Raw genomic sequence first — 26,699 nt, 5'->3', positions numbered from 1 at the left:
AACCTTCCTATTATTTAAAAAAATTCTTAAAAGAGTAGCTGTAAAACAGCCAACTGATCATCTGCAGAGGAATGGGTTATTTGAAGAGTTTCAGTCAGTTTTCAGAATTAATCTCAGTAAAGAAACAGCACCAGTGAAGTTACAAATCATTTTCTTATAGCCTCTGACAGTGGGCTCATCTCTGTGCTTGTCCTGCTAGACCTCACTGCAGCTTTCGATACTGTTTACCATAATACAGAGATTACGAGTAGTATTACAGTAGCATTACAATAATACACAGAACAACCTGTAGGTATTAAAGGTACTGTGCTGCAGTAGTTTGAATCATGTCTATCTGATAGACTCCAATTTGTTCATGTAAATGAGGAGTCTTCTTAATGCACTAAGGTTAATTATGGAGCTCCACAGGTTTCTGTGCTAGGACCAGTTCTATTTACATTATACATGGTTCCCTTCGACAGTATGTAGATGGTACTCAGCTTTATCTATCCATGAGGTCAGATGACACACATCAATTAGTTTAACTGCAGGAATGTCTTAAAGACATAAAGGTCTGGATGGCCCTAATTTCTAACTGCTTCTAAATTCAGATAAAACTGAAGTTATGTACTCAGCCCTACAAATCTTGGAAACATGGTTTCTAAACTCTGGGTGGCATTACCTTGGGCTTCAGCAACACTGTGAGGAATCTCAGAATCATTTTTGACCATGATGTCTCCTTCAATGTACATATTAAATAAATATGTAGGACTGCTTTCTTGCATTTGCGCAATATTTCTAAAATTAGACACATCTTGTCTCAGAGTGATGCTGAAAAACTAGTTCATGAATGTATTACTTCTATTTTTTTCTTAACAGTTGGTGCACTGAGGACAAACCGGGCTTTGCAAGAGCTACACCTTGCTAATAACCTCTTGAACAGCTACCAGGATGCTCTTCAGCTGGGAGACCTACTACGATACAACAATACTTTGCAGACACTGGAGCTGAGCAACAATGCTCTAGCAGATGCTGGTAAGATTCTCATTTTTTAAAGACCGGATAATAGACATATATTGTAGGACTATATTATGCATTCAAAGTTGTATAGTGGAGTATATATATGTAAACAGGTGAAGCAAAGCAGAGTGGGACATAGTTAGTCCTAACCACTGTTCCTCGTGGTACAGTTTTAACCCTGGATGCTTTGGACAGAGCACGGCTACTTGAGTTTCCCTCTGCTACCAGTCTTCACTCTAACCTAGGTTAACCACCTCTTGCCTCTAGCTCTGTACATCATGCACAGACAGCATAAGCTTCTCTTTTTTTCGTCTGGCAAAATGTCTACCAGTTCTTTTAAGGTGAAAGTTCACACATTTCTACATTTAGCATGTGTTCAAGCGTCACACGTCCTGGACACTATCCTAAATAATTCACATTATCAGCACATAACAAATGAAGTTACTTTGTGGCTTGATTATAAAGGACTTTGAGGGTTTAAAAAAAAAAAAAAAAGCATATTTGGATAAGTGCGTGTTTACAAATTACTCTTCATTTAATTAGTTTATGAAAATGCATGCCTGAAATCTTACTGCTCACACATTCTAGGTAAATGAAGCAGCATGGGTCGTCACACTCTAAGTTTGCAAACTTACACAATCCAACTTTATTATTATCTAATTAATAAAAACATGTAAACAGGTTAAGCAAATAGTAACTTGCCTCATGCAGCTCAGTTGCCAACACTCCCACTAAACATCTGGCAGTGCCATTTAACTTACAAAACCCAGCATAAACACACTCTGCTAATAATCATATTTTAATGTTTGTTTTGGAAGGTTTGGAAGAGCTGTGTGATGGTCTGAGGTCCCAGAAAGCAGGTCTCAAGGTCTTACTGCTGAGGAATAACCACATTACTGTAAAAGGCATGGACCATCTGGCTAAAACTCTGGTGAGGAACAAATTGCTTGTTTTTTTGTTCAAATAAATCAAATAATGCCAAGAGTCAGCCAAATATATACTGTGCTGAATGAATATAGTGTCCAGTCACTGTGAAGTGTATGTGTAAATATATTAAGGATAACACATGTTGAAACACAAAAGTTAGTGCTGCAACAGTTAGCTTTAGGATTGCCAATTTTTGCTAGCAGAAAACAGGTTTAAAGCAAAATACATTTGCTAGAATAACTGAATAACCAACTCTTCAAGTGTTTTTTAGGATGACTGAAGGCTGTGCAGGACATTTTTGTGCAATCAAAATCTTATTTTCACTGAAGCAAACTGAAAACATAAGAAAAGTTATAGGAAAAACCATATATCAAATTCAAAAACCAGCTACTTAACGTCTATCAGGTCTACCAGCAACCCAGCTAGGCTTAAGTTTAGAGTTAGGTGAACATCCACCTCTTTATCAATATTTACCTGCTTGGCGTACCGAAATGGAGAAAGTGTATGATAAAAGAACTGCAAGACTAAGATACTTTTTGGCTGCTCCCATATTCACAATGGGTCATTGCAGCAGGTAGGGCAGAGGTCGCCTTAAGGTCATAGCTTATTCATCATGAGGTAGACACATCCTAAAGCACACCCAAAGTTAATTAACCATGTATTACAAAAATGCAAGCAGAGATTTTGGACCATACACCAATGAGGAAAATGTTTGCTGAGGTCAAAAGTCATTTTCATAAGATTCTATGCAATCTTTTATTTTTGCAACAAGAAAAAAACACACCTTTAACCTCCACATGGCTTAACCTTTTAGACCAGAGGCCACGTCCACCTTCATATTCATGTCAGCTGCTCGTGAGCATCTGCACATACACCTATGATGTATCCATTGTACACGCCAACAACATTCATTCTAGAAAAGCAAAATTGACACTTATTCTGAGGAGCAGTAATGGACACTGAATACATTATGCAAACAGTCTTTTTTTGGAGCATATCAAAGCACTAGATCTGGGCCCAGTCAACAAGTGCTCAAGCCTTTTTGTCATGGGATGCCTCTTCTATTGTAGTATTTTTTTTATTATTATTATTATTTTTAGCAACTCTCATTTTCCCAATGGCACTGTGAATGGTTCAGCATGCTTCAAACAAACTACTCTATGCAATATGTTATCCCATCACGTGTGAAAGTAAAGAGGTTTATACTTGCCTCAAATGGCGCACTGCCTGGCTTTTGAGTGTCTTGATTGAAATGGCACAAATGGAACTAATGGCTTACTTTAGGCAGTCGGTTGCACCCATAAAAATTGTGCAAAGGACATAAAAAGTAAATGCGCCCCTTTTCAAATTCTGCACACCTTTGCATTTTATTCAGATCAACTCAACATGAAGTAAGGTGTTAAGAGGTTAAAATTTAGGTGCAGCTAGCAAAGCAGCTATAGATTTTTCATATCAGCTTCTTTTTTCCCATTTCTTGTTTCTATTTTTAAGTTACGATGATGATAAAATTACAACAGGCATACTGTCAGAGCAGGTCTGACAGCGTGCCTAACATGAATGTTGATTTCAGACCTGAATTCACTGCCAGATCATGTAGTCATACAGTTCAGCTTTTACATTCTTTGGATCATGCTTTTGTACACATTTCCAAGACTGAGAATATCTGAGGTTGAAGATTAGGCGAATGAAAGTGTCTGGCATGGTTATTAAGATTCAAGGAGGTTAATAATTACAAAACCCCAAGTTAATTATTTGGGTTATATTTTGTTCCAACAACCTAAGAGGTATTGCCAGGGTTTAAAAGTACTGCACTACCCAAGGTAAATGGCAGAGTGAGGAAGCTGCAGACACTGACAAATCAAATGAAACCTGAACCGCTGGCCCCCGTAGTGAGGGGCTCTGGTGACTCTGTTATCATACGCCTTTATTTGGTTGTGTTGCTAGTCCATACGCGGTACATTGAGCTTTATAGACTCACATCTATATGTTTTAACTGTCTATTGTTACCTGGGGGCAGCGTAAAAAATATGTGGAATAATATGTAACGTGGGCAACTCTTTTTCAGGTTTGTGCTGTTGTTGATCCTTTAGCTTAGCCCCTGCCGCAGAGAAGACAGAGGTCATAACAGACAGAGAACTATTTTGTCGAGGAGTGAAACTGAGTGATAGTATCAGTGAAAACTCTCCACTGCAGCCCATTTGTGTTCCTATGAATTCAAAATAGTCAAAATAATAAATAAGTGGACTGTGTTTTTGAAGACCGCCAGACACTTGAAGAATTGACGCAAAAGTATACAGAAGCTGTTGTGGGTGCACATAGTGGCTTTTTGTGTTTATTTACCCTTGAATTGGTCACCCATCTGCAGGTAGCAAGGCAAGCTTACCACACAGAGACAGACAGATCATTATTCTCCCTGCCAGGGCATCAAATGCTGCAATTTTGCTACCATCATATCATTTTTGCACATTAGGAGTTTTGAGTTGTTTAGCATGTGGCTAAAATGTGGCCTAAACCTCATAGCATCTGTCTGGTGGTTGCTGAGATGTTAAGGGCCAGATCAATCAAAGAGCAAAGCTCATTTTCCAAGTTCAGGACTTTAAGTTATTGAATTTATTGTTCTGCCTGTTTTATTGGAGTGCTGTCAGTAAAAGACTCAACCTGAGCTTAATTTCAAACTAATACTTGCTTTCCTCTCTGTGGTATTGAGGAAATGAGCCTCATCCAGAGAGTTCCCCCTCTGAATGTGTCCCGCCTCCCAGCATCTCATTGTACGCTCGTAATAACATGCATTCCTTCTGTCTGATTGGCAGCATAAACTGTACCTTCCTGTCATGTGAGTGGCGATTGTAGAAATCAAAAGGCTAGAAATTAAAGGCCTCTGTCGTACTCTCTCTCTCACACACACACACACACACACACACACACACACACACACACACACGCGCGCGCACACACACATTTTCCCTGACTTCCCCAGTGATACCAAAAGAAGGAACAGTTTGATTAAATAATAGATGTGTGCTAAGAAGTGCTGCTCATGCAGCCTGCCAGTCAGAGGGATAAGTAGATGTCCTTGCAGGCCATAATGATGATAATTAGACCCATAGCTGGTTGTGTCGAATATGATGATGAAGAGAGGTGTTATTAACCTTTCTGGTTGGTGTATCTGCTTTTTCCCCTCTGTCCTCCTGGCTTGTTTTGTCTTTTCAAGGATTAAGGGAGTGGGAGCAGATGTGTGCAAAATCTGCTTAACTTCAAATTGCAGAATGTATTTTATGATATCTAAATTTATTCTTTGTTCACAAAAATGATAAAAAAGGGACTATTTTGAGGTGAATATGTCATGCAGAGCTCCAGTTTTTTTCTCCTTTGCATGTTTCTGCTGCTTTTTTGTTTAAAGCCAGCATGACATGTGTGAAAGCATACTGTGTTTTTGGTGGTTTCACACTCCTATACCCCCCTCAAACTTCTCACTCCGTCCCTCCCGTGGTTTACGTTTGACAGGTTTCAACCATGCTTGACTCTCACACACTCTCAACCATGCAGTTGCCTCTTTAATTGTCTGCTATTATCCCTCGTGCATATCCATTCAGGGAGGCTCTCCCTCCCTCTCCTCCTCCCCTCTTCACCGGAGAAGCTTCTCACCACGCGTTGGATGCGGTGGTGCCTCTGTGTGCCGTGACTCAGTGAGGGAAAAGAAAAAAAAAAAAGGTGGGGTGTTGGGGGCTCTCAAGTGTGTTTGTTGTCACCGTGGTGCAAATTAACATAGAAGAAGACGCTCTCCGGGTCTGTCAGTTTCTTTCCTGGCTTCCTTTCCACCCCCGTGCTCCCTCTTTCTTCAGAGCATTGACCAGAGGAGTTTAACAAGGGTGGTGAGGCGAGGGGGCAACTGAGGAGTGGGTGGTGCGTTCCTCTTCAAGCTGCTGGGCAACACGGGCCCCTTGTGCCCCCGACACCCCCAGCTTTCTGCAGCAGCTAATCAACCTTCAACGCTAATGTGGCTCTGGAGAGTAAAAACAGAAGTTCTGAGGATTAACATGAGAGGAAACATTTTGAAAACGAATAATAATCACTGTATAATGATAATGATAATTAAAACTTCTCTGCCTTTGCACACTCACTTACACAAAGTAGCACACTTATACACAAGTTGTGAATAAAGCAATGATTCACTGTTGTGTTAAAGTCACTGAGACTGGATTGGGTGATCATGTTAAACCCTGTGTTGCAGCCGGTGCTGAAGGTCCTGCAGGTCCTGGATTTGGGTGAGAATCTCTTGGGGAACGAGGGGATCCAGATCATCAGGGAGCCTCTCATGGTCAACAGCTCAGTGCTGCAGCTCGGCCTGGCCCAAGCCAGTATCACCTGTGAAGGTACAATATATATATATACAACATCTTACTGTTTGTAAATTTTGTAAATTTGAAGGGTTCTAAAGTTTGACAATCTTTCAAATTCATAGTAGAGTAAAATATTGCTAGATTGTGGACACCACTGATGATCCAACAATTGTCTTTTTGACAGAACCAGGAAAATGATTGCTCATGACCTTTTGGCTTAAGTCTAGATGGATTTCTTCTTTCTCCATCTCTAGAATTACTCCAAGTTACCATCCAATGTTGCAGATGACAGCCATATCCTGGCCAGTGTTAACATACAGTGTTATGTGCTTGTGTTGTTGGAATAGAGCAGATTTGCCAGACAACCTATTGATTTTTTTCTTGGTTTGCTAAACTGAAAAAAGCTGTGATGGCTGTGGAGTCAAAATGTTCCATCATCTTTGCCCTGTTGCCATCAACGTTGCTTGATGAAACATGGTGCTGAGTTGGAAACTAAGGCATTTAATCATTCCTCCAGTTCCGTCACATACTTTATGAAAACACCAACTGTACAGGTCTCTAGACCCATGATCTTTGGGGTTAGGTATTGCCTCAAATTATATTCCCACTGGATCAACTTTATGGCACCAGTGATCATGATGACATCATAAGTATCAAGACTGGGCATATTGCTTATAACACCAGAAACAGGTCAAAGTCATCACACCTCTGTACATGTATACATGTGTTTTGTATAGTTGTTACTCAATCACCATTATCTTGGTTAAGATTCCTTGACTAAACAGAATGTTCAATTTAACATTTGGTGAGTGTTAAAAACTGACCGCATTAGAAAATGATTCTGACCCAGAAGGAATCAGGGCTAGAAGATGAGCTGTGCTTGCTGGCTACTTAAACTGATGTCTCTCATTATACTGATGCTCAAAATTGGTCATAGAAAAAAAATCATTTTCAAAATAAGAGATTTTGACTTTAAATTGTGATACGATTTCGTGTGGGTACTTATGAGGGCTCAAAAATGCTGGAAGAAATAAGTCAACTAAAAGTGTCAAATTTCAAACCAACTGTAATTTGAAGATCTGACAATTGTCAGAGTATGAAGATAAAGTTTTGCATGGATGAATTCAAAAGTTGCAAAAATGCAAAAGTTATTGTACAGTAAAAATGAGTTGATTCTGAGTCCTTGGGGCTTGGTAGGAGGTACTCACTATTTTTCCAAGAACTTAACAGCTTCACAAAGTGGTAAAACAAGTATTTAGGCCCCTCAATTAAGTAAAAATCATAATCCTGCAAAATGTAAAAATGTTTTAGCATCAAAATATACACAAAGTAATAAGTAGTCATTACACAGAATTACCCTTTTCATAAACTTAAAAATATATTTTTACTCTCTATTACTGATTTATTAATGAGTATATCATTTTAATATTACAGATGGAGAAGATTTTAACAATGTAAGGTAGGCATATCCACACAGGAACTGCTCTGTAACCAGCAAAACCTGATGCTCCGGTTGCCTACGTAATTACCACACTGTCATGTCATATGTCAGTCCATGGTATCTTTTGCTCTCATTGGAAGTCACATCAATTGGTTGCCAAGAACTTGAGAAAAATTGAACTCTGGACCCATTTTGTGTCACCAGTGGTTATTTCACCCATCATCACTTGAAGTTGCTGAAAGTCCCTGACTTTCTTTGGTTTCTGGACATCACATCGTAGAGAGACGCTCTTTTTTTAAATTCTGCAAAAATAATAATGAACTAAATCATTAAACGAAGTGATATGGAATATAAAGTGCAATATTTGCATCCAAAATATAGCTGATTAGAAATCAAACATCAGATGCTTAATGTCACAACTCAGCGGTGTGGCGGGCAGGATATGGACCCAAATACAGGATTCATGAGACAGGATGTAAACTCAAAGGGCAGATTTATTAAAAAGCTTGTCATCAAAAATACAAAACAAAGGCATCAGCTGGGCTGGAGCTAATAATCAAAAACATGGAATCACAAGAGAACGTGGAGCAAGAAAAAAGCACTACCAAAGACAAACTGAGGGGATAAATACCTGGAAGGACAGCTGAACCTAACTCAGAAAACAATACAAGGGATGTAAAAGTAAAGATAAAGCACAGACAAAAGACGAAGAGAATAAAACAGGAAGCAACTGAACTCGGGAAAAGAAACGCAGACTTGACACAAAACGCAGGAGGGCGGGAAAAACAAACTCGGGGAATTAACTGCAATTCAAATTACAGAAGCAGGACCGAGAATAAAATCAGGAAGAGAAAATGAGCCAGAGTACCAAACTCAAAATGCTCAGAACTAAGAACAAACTGAGCAGAGAAATACAAAAGGTGAAGAATATAAACCACCAGCAAACAAACTGAAGATATTTAATAATAACAGGACCAGAAAGACCAAAAAACAAACAAAAAAACAAAGAAAGGCTGGGCAAAGTCCTGGACCATGACTCAGTGTGTCATTACAATTTTTCATGACCTTTTCAATTATTTAGTTCCACATTATTATATGCAGGATAACACAGATTGAAGCACACAGTTAGTGGCAGCAGTTAGCTTTAGGGAAAAAAGTAGGATGCTATTTCTCGCCAGCAGAAACCAGGTTTCAACCTGAAGCACTGATTTTTTATCAAGACAGGCTTAAGTAACTGTAACTGAAGCTGAAACTGACACTAGATTGTGAAAGTGTAAAAGTTCTCATATATTTCTATAGAAAAACAAGGCCCATCCCCCACAACAGTTTCATCTGCTGTAGACATAAAAAAAAAAAAAAAAAAAAAAAAAAAAAAAAAATATATATATATATATATATATATATATATATATATATATGTATATATGTATACAGATGTATTGTTACAGTCAAAAGCTGCCTGTTCTACCAATACAATTATATGGGCGGTACAGTTCATTAAACTCATGACCTAAATTTAATTCTGTTATTTTATTTGTTAAATTATTGAAAAACAAATGAAATGTAAAAAAAAAAAAAAAAAAAAAAGAAATGACTGTGGGTTTATGTCAAATACACCCCCTGTTGATATCAGCATTTAAAATTAATGGGTATATTTTTTACTTGAAACTACTGAAAAATAAATCAGTCCTAGCTTCTAAGCACTAATGTAGACCGCACCTGGAATATGACTTGCGATTTTTTTAATCAGAGAAGGATATATATTCTTATTTAAAATAGAGCAAATTATCACTTTTGTACAACTGTGATGTTAATCTCTTCTGTTATGTTGTCAGATGACATTACACAAACATGTTTTTGAGCATAAATATGTTTTTATTTAGATTATTTGTAATTTGGACTTGAAAATGCTACAAATTAAAGAGCCAAAGGAAGAGTAGTAAACACAATGATCTGTAAGAAATTACCTTTGGTCTATTTTATCACTCCCAAATTAAACATTTGAACTCATTACCTTCCTTTGAACATTAAAAAGACTAGCAGCAACCAATTTAAAGGTTATTTTTGTAGCACTGCTGTGAATGCAAAATGTGTCTAAACATTTGAGGTAAAAAATGTTCCTGTTTAAGTGTGTGAACTAGTTATCTTTACAGGAGGTGCTATGTTGGGTTTAGGAAATAACGTGGCAGGTCCAGCTCGTATCTTCCTGACATCACCTGTTTTTTTCTGGTGGAGGTGCTGTGGCGCTTGCTGAGTTTCTCGCCGAGAGTCGTCAGATTCAGAGACTGGATCTCCGTCAGAATGAGGTGAAAGTGGGAGGCCTGATGGCCCTGAGTCTGGCCTTGAGGATCAACTGCTCTCTTTCCAGTCTAGATGTGGACCACACACCCCCACAGGAGCAGGTAGGTGCAACTTGGACAGCATCTCCTCTGGGTGTAATTATGCTAAACAGAGTTTAGGGTTTACTAGTAGATTTTTTTTGCAGTAACTTTAAGAATTCACAAGATTCAAAGACATTTGTTTGCATTTGAAAAAATGGCTAAATGCGATCTGCTGAACTCTCAGGCAGAAATGTGCAAAATTTGGTTTAAAAACATTCTGTATGTTACCCTGATCAAAAAAGTCAATGACACCCATGTCATATTTTATGATGCTGCCATAATGATGACAAAAAAGTGCCATTCATGTAATAACCAGATAGTTTATTTTTTTCTGAATTATACAAAATGTTGCCCAGATATTCACCCCATTCAACAACATTGTTCACCCCAATCGAAAAAGTCAATCACACCCATGTCACCCATGTGTTAAATACAAAGCAGCCAATGGAGCCACTGCAGTATTTGACATGTGGCAGCTGTTTCAAGGGCTCCAACTGAAATCTTTGGCGAGAAGGATTTACATTTGGCACCAGCACTGGGTCGTGGCTGGCGAAGGTTGATTATTGCTGTTTGCGGCTATATTTTAATCTGATTTTAGTCTTCACAGCTACACTATATTGCCAAAGTATTTGCTCGTCTACCTTCACACGCACAGGAACTTGAGTGACATCCCATTCTTAATCCATTGGGTTTAATATGATGTCGGTCCACCCTTTGCAGCTATAACAGCTTCAACTCTTCTGGGAAGGCTTTCGACAAGGTTTAGGAGTGTTTATGGGAATTTCTGACCATTCGTCCAGAAGTGCATTTGTGAGGTCAGACACTGATGTTGGATGAGAAGTCTCCAGTCTAATTCATCCCAAAGGTGTTCTATCAGTCCAGTCAAGTTCCTTTACATCAAACTTGCTCATGCACTCATCCATGTCCAGCGAACCTTTCTTTCACAAATGTTTGTATAAGCCATCTGCATGCCTAGGTGCTTGGTTTGATACACCTGTGGCCATGGAAATGACTGGAATGACCTACTGTACACTAGTGGCCAGCATCATTGTGTGGGTAGCATTGCATTGACATGTAGTTACAGTTCTAGGGTGGTGCGCTTTAGGTTATGGCAAATGTACCTATGTTGTAGATTTAATGCATAAGCATAAATCCACTGTAAGGCAGCAAATTGATCCTTCCTTACGCCCTATACACAGAAGCAGCTACTGGTGCTGCTGTAGTGAATGCCTGCTGGTTTTCAGCTGTGCAGACATTCAAATGAGGATGTGTTTCCTTCTAATCTAGAATTAAGGGCTATTGGTGAACCGAGGATTCCTTATCCTTTATGTTACGTCTGTTGTGACACATTCAGACTCACTGTGGTTACAGATTTGTCACTCTGAGCCACAAGTCACTCATTCGTGGCTCAGTTCATCAGCGATACTTGTGGGTTTTCGCTCTCTGTCTCTACCTTCGGTGGCTGCAGAGGCCCGAGGAAAACGATGCCATAACTTTAATACATGCCCCTGCTGGATTCACAAAATAATTACCCACACTTGCCATCTGTTTGTCATGATTTTATCTCTGCTAACTTATTTGCATATTAAAGCATTAATTAAAATCTCTAAGGAAGGGGATGCTTACTTTAAAATTAACTCTGAAGGCGATCGTGCACAGCTTCCAAAGTTGTTTTATTTTTGTTTGCAGTGGTTTTTATTTTTTGTTTTTTGTCTGCATGTTGTTTACACAATTAAGTCTGATTTTTATAAATTGTCTCCTCTGGCTAAAGTCAAGCAGGAAGATGTGCCAGATTTTGGAGAAGCAGCTTTGAAGAGCCACAATGTTTCTGTGAATGTGTGTCATTAAATCTGGGATTTCTTCATCTTCTTCTTCCCCACTTTTTTTTTTTTTCTTTTGCACCACAAACCTGCATATTGGCGGCTCTATTTCCATGCTCCTCTAAGCTGCTGAGAGATGTGATTAGCATTTCCACCATTGCTCGGTGTTAGTGTGGCGGGACATTTTTGGGGAATTGTAATAAGGGAATTTTTAAGCTCTGTTCTGTGGTTTTTAGAGACACACAGCTGGGATTTGTCTTGGCATGGCATATCCAGGTGGGAGGAGTGATGATTGTATTAAAAAGCAAATCTTTCCATCAGAAAACAGTGGGTGGCCAGATCAAGTGTTCTCGCTCAGTCACATTCCCCGGGTCGCCAAGGAATATGTGAAAATTTCATTCTTCTAAAGGAAAATAAGTGTGGGCATGAATGTGAGTGAGTGACAGAGGGGGTTATGGCAGCACTATGTATTTGTCACAGTTGCTGATATGGACTTTGTGTGTTCATACATGTGTCTCTTGTATGTGTGCGGTTTTATGGCGATGTAGGGGGCGATCGAAGATGCGCATATTTAAAAGGGGAGAGGGGAACGTGGAAAGAGGGGAGGAAATCTGGGTCCTCTCGTCTTTGTTTACATGAGTCTGATTTTTCATGTCTGTTGCCACACTGCTCCATTTGATCAGTGGCCTGTTTACTGTTAATTATTAATTATTTACCCACTTGAAATATTCATGCACCCCTGGCCCTAGTGGAAAGCAGTTTTTTCCAAGGGGCAAGTTATCTCTGTAGCCACTACAAGGTGGAGCTGTTTATACATCCTTATCAGGAGACTCTGTTAACCCAGCTAATGAACTAAACTTCCCCTGCCCAACTCTCCCTTAATCTCAGGTTGGACGAGGGAGCCTTGCAGCATGTTTACCTGTTTGATGCTTAAATATTTGGCTTTGGATTTGGCCAACATGTGCATCCTGTCAGCTGTTCTCCAGCAGAGGAGCTCGGCGATAACGCTGGAGAGTGTCCTCTCCTGAATGTTGTGTGTCAGCAATCTGTAGTTGTTAGAGTTATTGTCTCACTGAGTGATAATTTCAATATCGTGGTGGGTGTGTGCAGGAACAAAAGGCAGGACACAGGAGGGAGGTTCAGTAGGGACTAGTTCCCGTGGGACTGTAAAGAGGCCCACAGCCTTTGACAGGACGCCAAAATGACAGCATATTTTATTCGTGGAAGGCTAGAAGCAGTTTAACCCCATTTTACTATTATTTTGTTAAGCTGAATCCCACCCTTTATAAAAGATATTCCATAGAGATGCCATTCAGACTGCATGACCTTCATATTGATGTTAAACCTTTATCCTGTTGTTCCAGTGTTTGATCCAAATACATGTTCACATTGAGACAGTTGAGTAGATTACAGTTAAGTAGCCAGTATATACAGTAAAGTATATACAGTCCTCCTGAAGTATTAAAATATCTTTGCACCTGTTTTGGCAAATTGCCATGAAATTTTATGCAAATGTATTGTTTTCACCCACTAATTCCTAAAGACTTCGGTGCCCTGCCTAATATTTCATCTATCACCATTTGCAGGTGGAAATTTTTGGTTCAATCACAGGCTCATTTTCAATTAAATCTGCCACAGATAGTAGCAGGAAAATTGCAGTCATTTTGTTGTTAGTCTAACCTCTCATTTGCAAACAATCATCAGGTCCAACATTCAAATTCTCCCAGACTTTGGTTTGACAGAAAATGCATGAAAAACATTTGCATCAAGCTCAGCTGTGCTTTGTGTTTCATAGCAATATTCGATAAGTTATGACAAATTAGGCAATGGCTCTTACACAGAGTCACACGTAGACCCTCTAATGAAGAAATATTCTAACAGACATGAGACTAAAAAAAGTTTAAACTTGGCATTACTCTATTATTTTTCACTGGATCGCTATCCAGGCAAAACACAACATGTGGGATACAAGTAATAACTGTAATATTAGTACAAGGGAAAGTTTTATTTTCTCTCAATAAAACTAAACTAAAGCCATCAATAACATCTGAGACTACAATCAGTTCAAACAATCAATAAAGTTCTTCTTTCGAGACATATGCTTATGTTGTTTATCTAGTAGTTTCTCCCATTGTAATGACTTTGAATGGCCATAAAGAGACATGACAATCATGCCGGCTGTTGATAAATGACTGTGAAAAGCTGTGTTCACTTTATCCAACAATGTTGACTGTTCACACCTCAGTTTAGTTCAGCGACTAGCTTTGGATCACATTGCTGTGAATGTGAGAGCTACAAGAGTGACATCTGAGAAAAAATACATGTGCCTGTTAGGATCTGTGGAGAGACTGCTGGGAGAAATGTACTGCGCAGGGGGGGCACCATTTGAAGGCGTGTGGATTCTTATTTTGAGACTAGTGTGAGACAAAAAGGTCTCTGGGTATGTTTTTGGGCACCCCTCCTGTCACGGTCAGTCCCAGTAGGGTAGCTAGGTGACAGGACAGCCTGACCATGCATGTAGTCAGCACTCAGGTTTCAGCTCGCATCATGATGACACTGCTGCTCTGGGGAATAAAGTGCGTAGGCAGACAACAGCAACCAGGCAGAACAAACCTCCCAGCAATGCCTCACAGGGCAGCAGGGAATGGCTTGGAAAAGCTGGAGGGACCAGGGTTCAGTCTGCTCCCAGATCAGTCTTTTACCTACTGGAACCAAATGGAACAATAGAGCTCACATATCTGAGACAGCATAAATATATAGTTTTCTTGGTTTTAGACCAGCTGTCATGAAAACAATAAAACTGAAATATTTTACAAAAACTTGTTTAAAACTAAAATTTATACTGTTATTTATTAGGCAAACAACTAAATTAATTTACATTTTTATATCCAAATATGAACTGGCACGCCAGACTTCTCTGAGAAGTAAATCCAGCATAACGTCCTACCACTAAAACCCGTGTTTCTGTTCAGGAATGTAGGAAAATAACTGTGATTTGGCATCTTAACTAAAAAAAATAATAATGCACTGTATTATTTTTTCCTGCTATTTTGTAAAACAGTAAATTTGAAAAATATATATATATATATATATATGGAAGCTAATTATCCGTTACACAAAGTTTTGGGAGGGAGCACATGCTAATTCAAATACTGGCTGGTTGATTTCAGTTTCATATCAGTCAACAGTGTATTTAAACTTAAGTTTTGTCCTCACTAAAATGCAACACTACGTGTGCAGTTGACTTTTTTCTCATGATACCTCTGAAAGGGACAAAGCTGGATGAGTCTCTCCAGCAGACGAGGGTGGGGGGTGCTGGAGTTGCTAAGGGGTAGGGGGGCAATCCCCTGTCTCTCTGCAAGCACAACAACAACTGCAACAACACACTCCTTGCTGCACTCGTGATGTATTTTCAGGCAAAAACAGGCATATTTGCCAGCTGTGTAATTTACTGCGGCTCTCATTTGCATATTAAAGCCTTAATTAGCCCCTCTGAGCGTGTGTGTATGTGTGTATGCTTGTGTGTGCATGTTTGTGTGTGAGATTGGGGTTGGGGGTGCAGTATAACCACTTAGATGTGTAGTTGGGGGGGTTCACCATTTTGAATCGGTCTGGACTGAGGCCAGAAGGGAGTGGAGTGACTTCCTGTCCCGGTTCCGTGGACCAGCAGGGTGTGATGAGAGAGAAAAGTGAAGCTCTTTGATGAATAAAACCCAACACATCTCCTAGTCATTTTTAATCATTCCCACTCTTCCAAAATAAGAGGTGTGACCTGTGATATCACAGAAAGAAGGGATATGTTTTTAGCTGCTTACTGAGCGGAGGTGTTTGAAAGCTGCTAGTCAGGAGTTCAGGTGAAAACAAGGAAATGCTAGTTTTTAAAATGTGCTCATATTGTTACAGTCAAACTATAACACAGCTTTTGCATGTCCACCTGCTGTTAATTGTTCCAAAGACATGCAGCAAGGGACTTGTGCATTCATTTGTTTCCTTGTAATAGTCCTTAGATTTACTTAAACCTTTACCTCTTAATATCTACCAAGTCATTGCTAACCCGTCTGGGGTTAGTGCTGGTAGGGTTGAGTTAATACCCACCCGTTTTCAATGTATTTTCATTGTAGGTGTTTCAAACAGGTGAAAATTAATTAATATGGACAAAAACATTTTATAGGATTGTGCAGGCCTGTCATTCCTGATTGAGTGTTGTTGTACGACCACTTTTAGCAGCAATAACTTGAAGTAATAATTTTCTGTATGAACTTATCAGTCTCTCACATGGTTTACCTGCCTTCTTTGCAACATTGTTTCAGTTCATTGGGATCATGCACAGCTCTCTTAATGTCCTGCCACAGCATTTAGTTCAGGATGAAGTCTTAACTTTAACTGGGCCATTTCTTTTTCAGCCATTCTGTTGTAGTTTTGCTGCTGTGCTTGGGATTACTGTCCTGTCACATGACCCACTTTCCAAAAAGCTTTAGATGTAAAACAGAAGACTCAGATTTGACTCCCGAATACTTAAATCTATAGGGTAGTTTGTGTTCAACTCAGTGACTGCAAGGTTCCCAGTTGACTGCAAAACAAGCCCAAATCATCACCCCTCCCCCACCATGCTTGACAGCTGGTATAAGAGGTTTGGCCATAATGCACAATGCCACATTTGGCAAAAACCAAACACAGCATTATCAGCACAAACTTCTCCACTTTGGTCATCATTTGTCCAAAAGGACATTGTTCCAAAAACAATGTCCTGTGTGTCCTGTTCAGATGCAACTTTGCAAGTTGTCTGCAACTTTTGAGGAGATATGAAGATTACTTTTATATTTATGGCATGAAAGGGCACAAATGTGATGGTGCTACGTTAGTGTGTGGGCTTGTAGTTTAAATTTTATATTGTTGCCTGGTAATTATGTGATGCTGTATCTGAGGGCATGTTACAGAGTGATGCAAGAATAATGTAACGATTAGTGTGATGAATTATTTAGTGAGATACCCTGGGAGTAAGTAGTGTAGGTGATGGAATGCATTAGTTGTTAAAAAAGTAACAAATAATGTGTAATACACTGTTTGAGTAATGACCCTATCACTTGCTTGTGATTGACAATGCTACGATGAATGTGCAGTGTCCCTTGGTTTCTCAGTAAACTCCACCCCTCTTCCAGTTTCCACACACTCAGTTTTCTCAATTAAAGCTTTACAATGGGATTTCACTAAACAACAGGTGATAACAGAGCTAGATCCATCACACCATACACAGTATTTGCCTACTCCTAGAGCACACTGCCATTCATAGTTTGGGTGAGCTGACGCTTTTAAGATATAATCACTGGCCTTACAGGGGATAGTAAGTTGTCTTCACTGGGATGAGTGATGTACACCTTCAGTGCATCAAAGTAAGTTGTCTTATCAAAACTTCATTCACTTAGCAGCTTTTGTTGACACACACCAGTCAATGCAATTCTACATTTCTGAAGAACCACAGGGTCGTTTTATACAGAGGAGGCTTTTCTCAGTGGTCATAGCCCAGTAGGTCCACATTCCCCATTCAGACATGCAAGATGCTCGCTCAAACAACTTGGCATAATGACCAAAACATTGGAAGTTCTGCAATTGATATGTATGCATATGTATATAAACTTTGCATAAGTGGGGGTACCAGATCGGATCGGCTTTCAACGGGCATGTCCTGAGGCGCCACGCTCAAACAGTCACCCATCAGCAGCTGGCAGCCTCTCATCTGACTACCATGAAGCCCCATGCGTGTCTATCTCTCTAGCTCCCTTCATCCACAAGCCACATCCCTTTCACTTTTGGATGGTGGGCTGACTGCAGAAATTGCCCCTGTCCACCATGCGCGTTGAATATTTAACTATGAATATGAAATATCTTGGCAAGACTTCAACCACCTTCAAAAGTGAGAGCCCCTCTAACTCTCACAGCATACACACACTGTCCCAAAATCCCCTCCTTTTTTTCTCTCATGAATCGATCATCCCATCCCTGTATGGAGGGGATGTCAGGAGAGGAAGTGGTGAATGATCTTCTTCGGTTGGGCACCAAAGTCAGTGACTGAAGGCGAAACTCCAGACACTAAGGCTCTGTGGATGATAAGGTGAGAATCCTTCAACACAGCGCAGGGCTCTGGTGGAAAGGGGAGACTGACAGAGTGAGGGAAAACATAATGGCTGAGGAGTTCTGCGTTGGCTGTTTGCTGCCTTTTGCTTTCCTTTCCTTTCAAGACATCATCACTGCCAGACATGTTTCTCTTCTCCTTCACGTTAGTCCATCCAGGGGGCAGCAGTGGGGATTGCAGCTTAATACTGGCCTGCGTTGATCATCATTTAATGTGTTCTGTCCCAGGCAATCAGTAGGAACCGATTTGTTTATGGAGATTAAATTGAGTTAATGTTTAAAAGCAGCACAGTCACTGGATTTAAAAAGTGGGCCTTATCAGCTCATTGGGTTTGTGTTTTTTCAATGCCCACACATCCTCTGCTTGATATGGAAGTAAACAGAGGCCCTAACGGGTTGAAAGAAGTTTAAATAATTTCAAGACAGTCAACCTCACTATCTTTGCTCTGGGCCAGCAACATCTACCTATAGAATTGAATGCAGTTTTCAGATAATCAGTGAAGTCACCAGTTTTTTTTTTTTGTTGTTGTTGTTCATAATCAGCAGAATCAGTGTAACTATTAAACAAAGACACCTTTTGTTTCTCTTGGGGTTTAAAGGATCACCTTATGGTGTCATTGTACACTCAGCAGTCATTATCTGTAGCGAACAAGTCAAAATCTTTGAAGAGTTGATGTTGGGCAGGAGGAGAGGCAAACATTGCAATGTGTGTAAACCCTGGTATATTTGTGATTATATACAAAACAAAGTACCGTATTTTCCGGAGTATAAGTCGCACTTTTTTTCATAGTTTGGCTGGGGGTGCGACCTATACTCCGGAGCAACGTATATGTGACATTTATAACACATGAACCAAAATACTCCAGCCACTTGACATCTCCGTGAACCGGAGCTTTAAGGCAGTCTTGCGTAACCTGTGGGCGCAGTGGATGATGGATGGAGAGCACAGCTTAACGGCAACTGGGAGAATGCGCCACCCAACTTTCCTGGAAGTCATTGGATGGATCAAGAAAACATGGGCTTCAGTGACAACCAAACCATCCTGTTGGGATTCAGAAAGGCTGGAATAATTGGAACTGCAGCTGACGACGAGTCTGACTAACGTGACACAGAAGAGGAAGCGGCGCTTCGTCTACGGAGTGTACGGAATTGTTTAGAAGTGACACCGAGGATGAAGAATTCAATGGATTGATGGTTTGGTTAACTTGTTAGTATGTTCTTTATGCTATGGTTATCTGAATAACTTAATGTTACGTTAACATACCGAACACATGTTCAATTCAATTCAATTCAATTCAATTTTATTTATATAGCGCCAAATCACAACAAACTGTCGCCTCAAGGCGCTTTGTATTGTGGGTAAAGACCCTACAATAATACAGAGAAAACCCAACAGTCAAAACGACCCCCTATGAGCAAGCACTTGGCGACAGTGGAAAGGAAAAACTCCCTTTTAACAGGAAGAAACCTCCAGCAGAACCAGGCTCAGGGAGGGGCAGTCATCTGCCGCGACCGGTTGGGCTGAGGGGAGAGAAAGACATGCTGTGGAAGAGAGCCAGAGATTAATATCAATTAATGATTAAATGCAGAGTGGGGTATAAACAAAGTAAATAAGGTGAATGAGAAACAGTGCATTATGTGAACCCCCCAGCAGACTAGGCCTATAGCAGCATAACTAAGGGATGGTTCAGGGTCACCTGATCCAGCCCTAACTATAAGCTTTATCATAAAGGAAAGTTTTAAGCCTAATCTTAAAAATAGAGAGGGTGTCTGTCTCCCGAATCCAAGCTGGAAGCTGGTTCCACAGAAGAGGCGCCTGAAAGCTGAAGGCTCTGCCTCCCATTCTACTCTTAAGTATCCTAGGAACCACAAGTAAGCCAGCAGTCTGAGAGCGAAGTGCTCTGTTGGGGTGATATGGTACTATGAGGTCTTTGAGATAAGATGGTGCCTGATTATTCAAGACCTTGTATGTGAGGAGAAGAATTTTAAATTCTATTCTAGATTTAACAGGGAGCCAATGAAGAGAAGCCAATATGGGAGAAATATGCTCTCTCTTTCTAGTCCCTGTCAGTACTCTAGCTGCAGCATTTTGGATCAGCTGAAGGCTTTTCAGAAAGCTTTTAGGACAGCCTGATAATAATGAATTACAATAATCCAGCCTAGAAGTAATAAATGCATGAATGAGCTTTTCAGCATCACTCTGAGAAAGGATGTTTCTAATTTTAGAAATATTGCGCAAATGCAAAAAAGCGGTCCTACATATTTGTTTAATATGTGCATTGAAGGACATATCCTGGTCAAAAATGACTCCAAGATTTCTCACAGTGTTACTGGAGGCCAAAGTAATGCCATCCAGAGTAAGTATCTGGTTAGACACCGTGTTTCTAAGATTTGTGGGGCCGAGAACAAGAATTTCAGTTTTATCTGAATTTAGAAGCAGGAAATTAGAGGTCATCCAGGCCTTAATATCTTTAAGACATTCCTGCAGTTTAACTAATTGATGTGTGTCATCTGGCTTCATTGATAGGTAAAGCTGAGTATCATCTGCATAACAATGAAAATTGATGCAGTGCTTTCTAATAATACTGCCTAAGGGAAGCATGTATAATGTAAATAAAATTGGTCCTAGCACAGAACCCTGTGGAACTCCATAATTAACCTTACTGTCTGAAGAAGACTCCCCATTTACATGAACAAATTGGAGTCTATGAGATAAATATGATTCAAACCACTGCAGTGCAGTACCTTTAATACCTATAGCAAGCTCTAATCTCTGTAATAAAATGTTATGGTCAACAGTATCAAAAGCTGCACTGAGGTCCAACAGGACAAGAACAGAGATGAGTCCACTGTCAGAGGCTCTAAGAAGATCATTTGTAACCTTCACTAATGCTGTTTCTGTACTGTGATGAATTCTGAAACCTGACTGAAACTCTTCAAATAAACCGTTCCTCTGCAGATGATCAGTTAGCTGTTTTACAACTACTCTTTCAAGAATCTTTGAGAGAAAAGGACGGTTGGAGATTGGCCTATAATTAGCTAAGACAGCTGGGTCAAGTGATGGCTTTTTAAGCAGAGGTTTAATTACAGCCACCTTGAAGGTCTGTGGTACATAGCCAACTAATAAAGACTGATTGATCATTTTTAAGATTGAAGCATCAATAATTGGAAAGACTTCTTTGAACAGTCTAGTAGGAATGGGATCTAATAAACATGTTGCTGGTTTGGAGGAAGTAACTATTGAAGTTAACTCTGAAAGATCAACTGGAGCAAAAGAGTCTAAACAAATACCAGCAGTGCTGAAAACAGCCGAACATGAAGAATAATCTTTGAGATGGTTATGAATAATTTTTTCTCGAATGTCTAAAATTTTATTTGTAAAGAAATCCATGAAGTCACTACTAGTTAACGTGAAAGTAATACTCGGCTCTACAGAGCTCTGACTCTTTGTCATCCTGGCTACAGTGCTGAAAAGAAACCTGGGGTTGTTCTTATTTTCTTCAATTAATGATGAATAGTAAGATGTCCTAGCTTTACGGAGGGCTTTTTTATAGAGCAACAAACTCTTTTTCCAGGCTAAATGAGCATCTTCTAATTTAGTGAGACGCCATTCCCTCTCCAGCTTTCGGGTTATCTGCTTTAAGCTGTGCATTTGTGAATTATACCACGGAGTCAGGCACTTCTGATTTGAAGCTTTCCTTTTCAGAGGAGCCACAGTATCCAAAGTTATACGCAGTGAGGATGTAAAACTATTGACAAGATAATCAACCTCACTGGGAGCAGAGTTTAGGTAGCTGCTCTGCACTGTGTTGGCACATGGCACTGAAGAGCATAATAATGAAGGAATTAGATCCTTAAACTTAGTTACAGCACTTTCAGAAAGACTTCTACTGTAATAAAACTTATTCCCCACTGCTGTGTAATCCATTAAAGTAAATGTAAATGTTACTAAGAAATGATCAGACAGGAGGGGGCTTTCAGGGAATACTGTTAAGTCTTCAATTTCTATGCCATATGTTAGGACAAGATCCAGAGTATGATTAAAGTGGTGGGTGGGCTCCTTTACATTTTGAGAGAAGCCAATTGAATCTAACAATAGATTAAATGCAGTGTTGAGGCTGTCATTCTCAGCCTCTACATGGATGTTAAAATCACCCACTATAATTATGTTCGTTGTGCGTCATGTAGCTGAATGTGTTACGTTAGCATAACGTAGGCGTAACCGTGTTCGTCCTGTTCTTTAATCCATTATTATTTTAAATTGCCCTTCAAGATGGAATTTCTGCTCTGGGTCTCGGATTCTATCAACCCCCCCCCCCCCCCCCCCCCCCCCCCCCAAAAAAAAAGTGCGACTTATAGTCCAGTGCGACCTATATATGTTTTTTTCTTCTTTATTATGCATTTTTTGGCTGGTGCGACCTATACTCCGGAGCGACGTATAGTCCGAAAAATACGGTACTAATTATATCCACACAGTTTGTCTTTCAAGCAAAGCTCAGGTATTATTTTCAGCTTTTCCAGAACGTTTTTGTCCAAGTGCACCTTGGTATTCATAGAATTCTTTCAGTCAAATTTATGGTTTTTCTCTTGTTCCATCCATTTCCCTTTTTCTCTGTCAGGCAGTGTCAGGAACATTATAAGTCAAGGCACTCAATCCTGAATCAATGGGGGATTTGTTTTAAATTCTCATTTTGGAGAAATATCTGCAAACTTTTGTTTTTATATATATATATATATATATATATATATATATATATATATATATATATATATATCAGTGGCGGATGCTGGTCTTTCAAGGAGGGAAGCTCAATTTCGGCCTACATCATAAAATGTGTCGGTTTATTTATACAGCAGCACCCACTGGACAGAAACTGCGATAGAAGTCAGTCTCCAAACACAAGCAGCTACAAAAAAACCTACCAGAAATAGAAGCTCGATTTGTCTCTAGTCGTTTTTAACAAAGACAATGCCGCTAAGAGGATTGGGAAAGTCTCCGGTTCAACTCAACAGATCCATCCATCCATTTTCTTCCGCTTATCCGGGGCCGGGTCGCGGGGGCAGAAGCCTAAGCAGAGAAGCCCAAGCTTCCCTCTCCCCAGCCACCTCCTCCAGCTCATCCGGAGGGACCCCAAGGCGTTCCCAGGCCAGCCGAGATACATAATCTCTCCAGCGTGTCCTGGGTCTACCACGGGGCCTCTTCCCGGTGGGACATGCCCGGAACACCTCACCCAGGAGGCGGCCAGGAGGCATCCTAATCAGATGCCCGAGCCACCTCAACTGGCTCCTTTCGATGTGGAGGAGCAGCGGCTCTACTCTGAGCCCCTCCCGGATGGCCGCACTCCTTACCTTATCTCTAAGGGAGAGGCCAGCCACCCTTCGAAGGAAACTCATTTCTGCCGCTTGTATTCGCGATCTTATTCTTTCGGTCACTACCCAAAGCTCGTGACCATAGGTGAGGGTAGGAACGTAGATCGACCGGTAAATCGAGAGCTTCGCTTTTACGCTAAGCTCCCTCTTCACCACGACGGACCGGTGCAGCGTCCGCATCACTGCAGAAGCAGCCCCGATCCGCCTGTCGATCTCCCGTTCCCTTCGCCCATCACTCGTGAACAAGACCCCGAGATACTTAAACTCCTCCACTTGAGGCAAGAACTCGTTCCTGAGCCGGAGATCTCAACAGAACTCAACAGAATGAAAATTTAAAAATGCTCCCACGGACGTTTACACCAAAAGATCGCTGATTCGCTCATTTCGCTGTCAATCAAAAAGGGATTCAGCCTCAGACAGATCATCCAATCATCATGCAGAAGCTGAGCGTCCGGGCCAGCCGAGGCCAGCCCACTGCCCCATAGACCCCCAGAGACGCTGAGCGTCCGATGTGCGGGACAAAGCCCAGCATTTATCCAATGACTCGTCTCGTTTCGCTGCACTCTTTGCTTCGCTATTGAACTCTGTAGACGCTCAGCGTCCACACTGTTTAAAGCACTGTGAAGCTGCGGGAATGAGTGAGAGGAAAGCCGCGTCGTTACCAGTGATAAGAAGCTGATTCTGAACAAAAGTTGAGCGCGTTGTAGCGCACATTTAGTCAATTACATGTACACACAACAGTATATGTTTGATCACTTATTTTTTGACATTTTAGGGGAAGCTGAGCTTCCCTTGCAGTCTTAGAGCAATCGCCTCTGATATATATATATATATATATATATATATATATATATATATATATATATATATATATATATATATATATATATATATATATGTATATGGTCAAGATGTCTATGCTTCAAAGCAAGAACTGGGGCTTAGCAAGGTAACTTAGACTGCTTAATTAACCTGCTCTAGAGAAGTTTGTGTTCGAGCTAAGAGATCAAAATGAGGATAACCACTGTCAACTGACCAATCGGTTCTCTTGAAAATAGCATTACTGTTTCTAGAAAAGCCCTCATTACTGGCTAACTTGAATAAAGTTGCTACATCAACAGGGTTGAATAAAGGGACGTCCACACAGGAAGAGACTGGCAGCAATGTGACCACCAAAGACCATGGAATTTCTGTGAATTTCAGCAACTTGAAGTGATGACACACAAAAATAAATGAAGTGGGTAGATCCCAAGTTAAACTCATTTCAACACTGACTCTAGCAACTAAAGCAGCTACAAATGCTCTGCTGGATCTACAGCAGATGCTCCAAAACTTTGTCACAGATCGTAGCAGGGAAAACAGGCAGTGAGATGGGTGGTCAGGGTCTTTTAGCATGTCTGATGCCCTACAGAGTGCAGTGCTCACTGATGTCCAGGAGCATCGGGAGTGGGTCACCTATAATCCTTCTGGCAATCCTTACCAACCTATGAGTTGATGTCTGTCGTAGCTGTCAAACCAGGAGGTGAGGCTTTAGGTCATGATGCTCTCAATGGTGCCCCTGGTCAGGTGGATGGTGGGGAGGACTGCCTTCCTGAGTCTCCTTGACCTTGTTGACGAGGGCTGCAGCATTGGTAGTGAAGGTCAAGTTCAAGGTCAGTGTTCTTTATCCCACCCTGACTATCTGCTGCCACTCTGTCAGGGAGCTGACTACCCAGTTGCAGATGCCATGTCCAGCAACCTCAGCTTCTCCACCAACTGCTGTGGAATTATAGTGTTAAATAGTGTTAAATGCTAAACTGAAGTCAATGAAGAGGACTCTGGCATAGGTGTCATCCTCAGTGGAATGGCTTCATTCACTTGCATTTTATTTACATTGTGTCAGATCACAACAGTCGCCTTTAAGAAAACCTAAAAATCAAAATGACCCCCTATGAGGAAGCACTTGGCAATAGTGGGAAGGAAAAACTCCCGTTGAACAGGAAAATGCCACCAGCAGAATCAGACTCAGGGAAGGGCAGTCAACTGCCATGACTATTTAAATATTTTATTTTATTTAACCAGGAAAAGCACATTGAGATTAAAATCTCTTTTTAAGATTGTCCTGGCCAACAGCTCCACAATTAAAGTTGGGGTGAGGGGACAGAGACAGGACAAAAGATATGATGTGGAAGAGAGCCAGAGATTAATAATAACTAATGATTGGAGAGTGAAAAGGAGGTGAGTGAAGAAGAAACACTCAGGGTCACCTGATCCAGCCCTAACTATAAGCTTTATCAAAAAGGAAAGATTTAAGCTTAACCCTAAAAATAGAGAGGGTGTCTGTTTCCCAAATCCAAACTGGGAGTTAGTTCCACAGAAGAGGGGCCTGAAAGCTGAAGGCTCTGCCTCCTATTCTACTCTTAAGGAAAACATATTATACATCGTCCACTTTGGAAGGGATGCTACTTAATCTCCAGAACACACAGAAAAGGAAAAGTGAAACGATAGTAATCATATTTATCCAGTAGGGCCTAGGGAATATAGGACCCACATGGGGCAAGAAAAACTACTGCTCTGAGGCTGTGGAAACTGTACTCTTGCCCCTATCTCACTCTGCTCACTTAACATTTCCATACTCGCTTTACTGGTATGAACATTCTGTTAAACCAATAATTTGCAGCCCTTTAATATCTACATTACTTAATAATCACCAACAGTAACAGCAAACTAAGCAAGCCCATCCAATCATGGAACAGTACACACAGAACTTGCACATAACAGTTGATTTTACAACATGTTTAACTCTTTTAACATCACAAACTGAAAGTTTTTAAATGCCTGAGCAGGGCAGTGATCTGCCTACACCCTGACTCAGTTCAGATTCATTAGTCCTAATGACTGACCCAGTCTCCAAAACTGCTAGGTGCACTCTGTATCCACTGTGGCCTGTGAGGAGGGTGATGGCCTGCTTTCCTGGTTAGGCACTGGCCACTGCCCTCATACACTTGAGGCTGAACAGGGCTGGCTGGAAGTCTACAGCTATCTTGTAGAACAGGAAGTGGGAAGTAGGTTCCCAAGGGACCTCCTGTATAAGGACAATTGGCTCCAAATGGGGAGTCCCACAAGTTAAGGGGGACTGAGGTCGGTGTCAGACTCATCCTCAATAAATGTTGTCTGGTCAGAGTCTTGGAAGACCCAGCTGTTGTCCAATGGAGTCCTGGAGTGATAAGGCTTGAGCATGATGTGATGAACCACTTTAGCCTTGATTCTTGGTCCTATTTTTAATGTGGAAGACCAGATCATCCAACAGGCC

The 26,699-nt window shown here is 40.7% G+C and overlaps 1 protein-coding gene across 1 annotated transcript in view; it reads left to right on the top strand.

Annotated features, from left to right (window-relative positions):
• The first annotated feature begins 444 nt into the window (after positions 1-444).
• LOC115772689 (protein phosphatase 1 regulatory subunit 37) overlaps positions 445-26,699 on the top strand; it is a 58,856-nt gene continuing 32,601 nt past the window's right edge. Inside the window, exons 1-5 of the mRNA XM_030719084.1 lie at positions 445-460; positions 859-1,014; positions 1,818-1,930; positions 6,158-6,299; positions 9,943-10,109. Coding sequence (XP_030574944.1) covers positions 445-460; positions 859-1,014; positions 1,818-1,930; positions 6,158-6,299; positions 9,943-10,109 — 594 coding nt within the window. The remainder of the gene's footprint in view (positions 461-858; positions 1,015-1,817; positions 1,931-6,157; positions 6,300-9,942; positions 10,110-26,699) is intronic.

Source organism: Archocentrus centrarchus, chromosome 22 (genome assembly GCF_007364275.1).
Source record: "Archocentrus centrarchus isolate MPI-CPG fArcCen1 chromosome 22, fArcCen1, whole genome shotgun sequence".
Taxonomy (NCBI): Eukaryota; Metazoa; Chordata; class Actinopteri; order Cichliformes; family Cichlidae; genus Archocentrus; species Archocentrus centrarchus.
This window is presented reverse-complemented; position numbering and strand designations above follow the sequence as displayed.